This window comes from Centruroides sculpturatus, unplaced genomic scaffold, assembly GCF_000671375.1.
Source record: "Centruroides sculpturatus isolate CEXI.00-Female unplaced genomic scaffold, Cexi_2.0 scaffold435, whole genome shotgun sequence".
Lineage (NCBI taxonomy): Eukaryota > Metazoa > Arthropoda > Arachnida > Scorpiones > Buthidae > Centruroides > Centruroides sculpturatus.
In genome coordinates this window covers 374,878-382,529 of record NW_019384953.1, presented here as the reverse complement: position 1 = coordinate 382,529, position 7,652 = coordinate 374,878, and the positions used below count along the sequence as shown (strand labels likewise).

The 7,652-nt window shown below is 28.5% G+C and overlaps 1 protein-coding gene across 1 annotated transcript; it reads left to right on the top strand.

Moving 5' to 3' along the window:
• Nucleotides 1-1,990: 1,990 nt before the first annotated feature.
• Nucleotides 1,991-6,403, top strand: LOC111632311 (ADP-ribosylation factor-like protein 5B). Its single transcript, XM_023376708.1, has 3 exons — nt 1,991-2,673; nt 3,065-3,212; nt 5,850-6,403. The coding sequence occupies exons 1-3, from the start codon at nt 2,444-2,446 to the stop codon at nt 5,949-5,951; spliced, it is 480 nt and encodes a 159-aa protein (XP_023232476.1). The 5' UTR covers nt 1,991-2,443; the 3' UTR covers nt 5,952-6,403.
• The last annotated feature ends 1,249 nt before the right edge of the window (nt 6,404-7,652 follow it).

Below are 7,652 nucleotides of genomic sequence, written 5' to 3'. Positions count from 1 at the left end.
AGGTTGGGTTGAAAAATAATTTTCATTTCATGTACTACAAATTCACTATGTTTTCGACAATTTCGTATTCGTTTATAGTAATCCTGGGGATTATACAAGGAACTGGCTTTCCGGATTGCCATTTCTACCACTCCAAAATCACGATCGTTCAGTAACAATGAACGTCCTGAAAATAAAAATTTGTGATCAATGATATTTATTTCATTAAAACCAGACTGAACAATTTTCATCCACATTAAGGCTAGCTATATGTTTCTATTTTGGCCAGTGCACATGTCACTATAAGCTATAATGTGTTTTTGGGTTAACACAGTCTGTAAGTGCTTCAAACAGCAAGATGCTACTTCTTGTGCTCCTCGGGATGATATAGTTTCATCCCAAACATACATACAAACTTCATCATTATGAAAATTGTGGAAGCCTTGATTCAATACATACATATTCCGCTTATATTTCTCGGTTTTGAAAGTAAACCTATTATTATCGAAACACAAAATTAAGATATAATTTTTGTTATTTATGAAATATTGTACAACCACCGACTTTCAATATCAAAGATAGATAGATAGAAACACCCTAGATTTCAGACATGATGTCAAACGGCCACATTGCTTCACCATACAGCAACCGGAGCTAAATTTTGCCGTAATATATGCGGTCAAAAATAATTTCAATCTAAGATGGACTTGCACCACTTTCAAAATAAACATATTTTCAATACTGTTAAGAGCTAAAACTTCCATCTCCCAAATACTAGAATCTGAATTTTTTTTTACTATAAATTGTTTACGCATAAAAAGATCATAACAAGTTTTATCTATAACTACCATTATCTCCATTTTTTTCAAAAATGGACTTGCCCCACTTTCAAAATAAACNGTTCAGTAGAAAGTACATTTTACAAAAAAATTTTATTCATCAATTTGGAATACTTTAAAGCAAATTTTGTGGAAAAAACTGTCATTTTTGGTAAAAATAATGTTTAATTTACTGCATAAAATAATAAAAATGAGCATTATAAATTTAGATTTCACATAATTTAATTTTGTAGAGTACAGAACAATAGCCTAATCTAGTTTTTAATCTGAAAAAAAAAAAACACATTACAAAACCTGCATGTCCGCATTTTTTACTCTTATCATTGACACAAATTCTACTGCGATCCTTTACGTTTGCTTTTAAATCAATCACTTTCCACTCTAATATGCATCAAATATTCAAATTTTCCCTTTTTTTTTTAAAAAAAGTTATCAGAGCGTCTGCATCAGAATTTAATTTGCTCTTTTCCTAAATTAATTCAAGTAGCATTAACTGTAAAGTCTACGGATCAGATGTTTATAAAAATAAACGATTATTTTACCTTATCTGTTTTTTAGATGCTTGTTTCTTAGGAAAAAAAAAACTTTATCTGATTATTATTTTAGACTGTGTTTCTTTTTTTAAAATTTCTTAGTATTTTGTCAGAAAGAAATCCTTAAATTACATTGTTTTATTAAAAATAAAATAAAATGAGAGAATTCTAGATAAGCTCAAATGATTAAAAATTGTCGCATGGTTTGTTTCTCAGTACTTATCTTGTACTTTTAAACATCTGTTTTTTCACTTAATTTCTCATCCTTGACACTCTTGCACTTATTTTTACTTTGCATTCACTGGATTGTTTACTACAAAGACATAAAATGCTTTTATCGTTAATTTTCTCATTTTTTTTAAGTGTTTGTAATTAATTTGAAGCATTCTTTTAGTCGTTAAGTCTTAAAAATGTTTTAATTTTCATTTAATTACATTTAATCAGTGTTTAATTGCATTTTATGGTTATTTTAGATCACTTTTAATGCAGTATGCCTTTTTTTTTTTTTAATCGTTAAAAATTTTGTATCTGTTATTTTGCTTTATGAAATCAATTTATTTGAAATTTATATTTATATTTTAATTTCTCTAAATGCAACTTTAGATTTACTAAGATCAAGAATAGGAACAGGAACTGCATCAGATTCTGTCATTTGATACTGATGATATTATATTATATTCATCATTTAAAACAATTTGAGTAATAATTACTGTATTAATAATACCTTTTTCCTGTTTATGATAGCTCAAAATATTAAAAATGTATAAATATTACAATAGGAATACCGTAATAACTTCGTATTAACACCATGTATTTGCAGTTACACTAAGCATTCCTGTCAATAAATCTTGCACGGTAATACTAGCAGAAACAAGTGACCGGGTAAGACTGTTCCAAAACAGTAGATTTGTTAATCGAATATCATTAATAGTACATAAAAATAATCTGTTTGAAATGTTTGTGCATTTTTTTAAAACAACTTGGAAATTTATAATTATATTTCTGTTTTGAAACCATTTTGGATCCGCTGATCCTCATAGATGGTTCCTTGCTATTCAGACATGGCGTTGTGAACTGGATGGTCTGATTGTTATGAAAAAGACCCTCATAATCCCACTACAGTTGTTTTGTTTGCATTTGATCCAGATGACTTTTACTTGTTTCTTTATCTTGTGTGTATTTTTGTACACTCTTCGTCATCTTAATCTTACGTACCTTCACTTCATATTAATGTATCTTATCGTCATTTTGCTTCTTACAGAACACAAGATAGTAATTGTGGGTCTCGATAATGCCGGAAAAACTACGATATTATACCAATTGTAAGTTTCAAATATTTACCAGTTTAATTATAAACTATTTATAAATTATTATTATTATTATTAGTTTTAGTAGACTCGTTCCACTTTGTAATAGTTAAAATACAATTAGGTAATATCTTTGTAACAGTTGAAAAGGAATTAAAACATCAATGAAACTTCAAATTAAATTAATTGTAATATCGTAAAGATAATTAAAATTATTAAATTGACGGAACATAACTGTAATTTGATTTTATTTGTTAGACTAACGTTAGATGCTAGTTTGTGTTGTAATTACAAAATGATTAGCTTGTGTGCTATAAATAATTTAACAACATTAAATTGTAAATTTTAATATAATCTAATTTAAGAACTGTGGTAATTAATTATCGAATTTTTGCTATTATTTCAGTTTAATGAATGAAGTAGTGCACACGTCACCGACGATTGGAAGCAACGTGGAAGAGGTGGTGTGGAAAAATGTTCATTTTATCATGTGGGATCTCGGTGGACAAGAGACGTTACGGGCAACATGGAACACTTACTACAGTAATGCAGAGGTATTATTTTACAATTAAAAGCATAACTCAAGTGCTTAAGTGTCAAAAGAAAAGCAAAGCATGCAAATTTAGTTTTATTTTTTACATCATTACGTGTTTCTTTGTTTACATAACTGCAAAATCCTCATATGGTTTTAAAGGAGCTCTGTAACTATATAAATAATAACAATATATCTCAAGTAAAACAAGCTCTGTAACAATGATAAAATTATGCCCCTTCTCATCCTTATTCATAGAATGATAGGGACAATATTGAAATTTCAAATGGATCCTACAGAAAAGTATATATTTTTAGGTCCTACAGAAAAAAGACATGAAACTTTTATCTAAAGCATATTTTTATAATGTGTATATTAAATGGACAGTTGAGGCTTTGAGTTGATTCACTTCTTAACATGTATTATTTTTATAAAACTCTAATACTGCATGTTATTTTGGTGGTCACTGTGCACAGATTTCAAATATTCTCTGTTTTGTGTCTTCTCTAAATGTAGGTGGTAGGAAGTATTAGTTTTCCTGTAGAAAGTAATCAAGAGATGATATCAAGTGAAGGAGGTGACTGTCAGATGTCTACAGTCTAATCATCCATTATTGAATTTCTGTTTTAATAACAATATGTATGTGTGACTGGCAAAATATGGAACCTTGCTACCACATTTTCCTTCCTCAGATTTAGATACATCTTTTTTATAGTCAGTCGCACAATTAAAAGGGCAATTTAAATCAATTCAAAGCTTTAACTGTTATAATTTTTAATAGATATGTTATAAAAATAATGTTTTAGATGTAAGCTTCGTGTTTTTTTACCATAAAATCAAAAAATATATACATTTCTGTAGGGTTCTGTTTTGAAATTTTAAATTTGTCCTCCATCTCCCTATGAAAAAAAGGTAAGGAGTGACATAATTTAATCATTGTTGATGTATGAAGAGAATTTAAATCAATAATCATTATTTTAGTTTTTCTACAATCATTTTGTCAAGTTATTCAAATTTTTTAAAAGCATTTTAACATTTACTTTACATAAAATAGATACCGTGTAAATTATCATTAATTATATCATTGATATTATTAGTTTTGTGAGCAAGAAAGATATAATAGAGTTTTGTGAGCAAGAAAGATATATGAGTCTCCAATTTTCTGTAATTTTAATTTCAATTGAACTTTAAAATAGTTTTGATGTAATTTTTCTTCTTTATTCATGCTTGATAATGACACTTTCTTATTGAACACTGCATTAAATTATTAATTTCTAGGTAAAAACATAAACAGATGATTATATTCATAATCTTTTGTATGTTGATTATCAAATATAGTTGTAGAAGCAACAGGAAGAAATAATAATACAAATTCTCATTGTTAAATACCAGGAAACTTATAAAGGAAAATAATTCTGTTTTTATATTTATCATAAAAAAAGTAACTTGTGACAAATAAATCATGCAGGTTAGAGGAAATTTGCTAGGTGGATTATTTTTAGAATTATGAAAAAACTAGTTGATTTTACAAATTATATGTTACACAATGCATTCATGTATTTTATCAGAATTTAGTTAGAATATTTTAAATATTTGTGATTTCAGTGCAGATAAACAACTTTTGTAATTAACAATCATCCAAATTTATTAAGACGTTATCTCAGATCATTGATGTAGTCCTTTGATAAGAAGCTCAAAAATACTTTAACATATTTTTATAAGTATCTAAGCGTCCACACACTCCTGATGATACCGAATAATTGTTCACTTGAATGAAAGTTGCACGTAGAATTTTAATCAGAAGACTTACAAGATTGGTTGATGTATTAATGTATACAAAACAGGTCAAGGTTATCTCGCATAGTGCAGAAATGTTGTCAGATTGAGGTAGCTGAGACATTACTGGACAATATTATCTTCTAACGAACATCCACAATTACAGGATTAAGGGCTTTGAAAATCCATGAGCAAAGGTGGAACGTGTTTGTGACAGTTCAGAAATTAATGTGTCTTGTGCTCTTAGCAAAGATAGTGTATAGCTCTTTTTCTTTATATGATAAAGGAACCATCATCAATATCATATATCTAGATATACTGAAAAATTCTCATTCCGTAGTTAAATTATGATGACAGAGAAGAGTGCAGATGTGTTGCTTCAACTTGATGAAATAAATTCAAGTGGGGTATATGATGTGTTATGAATGGTACTTCTATCAAACCAAAATGACTATTGAAGGTAAAACTTCATGTGTTTTGATATAAATTAATGCATCAACTGATTATCTTCTGATTAAAATTCTATAAGCTTTTAAAGTTGTAAAATCCTTTTTGAAACATGCTGTATAATGCCTGAAACTGTAGTTCAATGTTATCAATATGCATCACTATGATATATAAAAGGACATATTACTGTGACATACCACTAGACAGATACTTTGTTGTCCTTAGTTTCTCAGATTGAAAATTTGAAACCAATTTTGGGCTTGGATATTTGTATTTGTTGAATTTTAATAAGGATCCTTATGTAGGGAAGTGCATTTCAACACTAATACATTTAATATTGTAACCTTATGTGAAAGCATTTGGTCAATATTTTAATTGAAAGACTTGTATTTGTAAATACTGCTGTTTTTAAAATATAATTTATTGTTTTTTCCAGTTCCTCATAGTCGTGATTGACAGTATGGATCGAGAGAGACTTCTTCTGACAAAAGAAGAATTATGGAAGATGTTAGCTCATGAGGTAATTTGTTTTCAATAATTTTGATCTATAAACGCCATGTTGTTTTCAGTTTGCATATCATTGATATTTATCATTAACTAATTGTTATTAAGAGCATTCATTTGAGAAACAAAAGTAGTTGTTCAAATTAGTCTCAAGAACAGAGTTAGATAGATGAAATCCAAGACCAGATATGGAAACCTTGGGCAGAACGTCCCGATTAACTATATATAAACTTGCGATGCAAACTAGAAGTCACATTATTTCAATTCAGAACTTTCCTCTGAAAGCAGTTAATAGATCCGGCACAAATGTATTGTTAAAGGAAAAAGTATGATATATCGAGGCAACATACTACAGTATTTATTTGAAGTGGAGAGCATATATCTTAAATTAAATAAATTAAAAATTGCAGCCCGACAATGTGACAGTAAATAATTGTACATTAATGATTTGTTTTTCTCTGTGATTCCCTGTACATTCTAGTATTGAATATATTGTTTCTATAAAAGTTCTATGCATCATTTCTTTTGTTACATTGCATATGCTATAAAGTAAGGCAGTTATTAATATATATTAAATTATCTCTGCATTAACGTACCCATGAGTGTGTCCAATGAGTGTTACTGGGCCTAGATTACGATAGATATAACACACCCATGCTAATCTAGATATAGATAAACATATGCACACACAAAAAAAAAAAAAAAAAAAAAACAGAAATGCTTTCTTGGATAATTCTTAAATATAATATGATCAATAATTTATTAAGAAAATGTAAGTTTTTTTTTTCCTTTTTCATCACTTCCAATCTGCCTCTTCTGATCAGTCCAACTGCTATCAAGATTTGTGGCTCTTCTGTATCTCCAGTTTCTTGTCAAAAATAACAATTTATTGTTTGAAAGAAAGCATTTTTCGACTAGTTTGCAATTTACAGTAAACAGTTCTTTGTTATTCATACATGCTAATGTTTCCTCATGTTTTATTTTATTTCTAGACGTTTGAAGGTGTTTTAAGTCTCCTTCTTACGACCGGGTACCGATCTGTCGCACCCCCCCATTGTTATGACAATGGACCAGAGTACTGATTCGTCGTTATCCTGCGAAAAATCGATTTTAATGAAATTTATTGACAACAGATGCGTAGTGTGTTGTCTACCATCTGTTTTATATATTTTTGTCTAAGTGGTGTTTTGTTGAGTCAAAAATTTTATTTAGCTATTTTTTTAAACTCCCTTGGTACCCACAAATTTTTGATATTAATGTAATTAAACATAAAAAATATTTAAAACTGAAAAAAAAAACAAAAAAGAAATGCGTTAATTTTGAAGAAAAAGCTTCAAACTTTATTTTCCATTGTCTGGCCTTTCTGTGAAATCTGATACCATGACTCATTGTGTCTACAGCTGGATGTCCTTGAGAACAGCTGGTGTTGGATTTCCCAGAACATTCTCATAGAACTCTCAGGAGGTAAATGGTTTAAAGTAGGGTGAATACTAGCTAGCAATATATTTTTAAATATTTTTAAAAATTACGTTTTTATTGCGATTTCCGACTCCCCCGACTTAATTAAACGTATATATAATAAAATATATTAATTTACAAAATTGAAAAAACTATTGGAGATCGTTTCTGATATCAGAAATTAGCTTTAAATATCTTTACCTAAGTAAAATCCGTGCACTAGAACTTTAGAACAATGAATGAAACTTGATTAAAAAATCGCATTAAAAGACAATTA

Coding starts and splice junctions, on each gene's coding strand:
- LOC111632311 (XM_023376708.1), top strand. CDS start 2,444: ATGAAAAAGACCCTCATAATCCCACTACAGTTGTTTTGTTTGCATTTG. Junction 2,674..3,064: donor ACTACGATATTATACCAATT/GTAAGTTTCAAA, acceptor CTATTATTTCAG/TTTAATGAATGAAGTAGTGC. Junction 3,213..5,849: donor CTTACTACAGTAATGCAGAG/GTATTATTTTAC, acceptor TGTTTTTTCCAG/TTCCTCATAGTCGTGATTGA.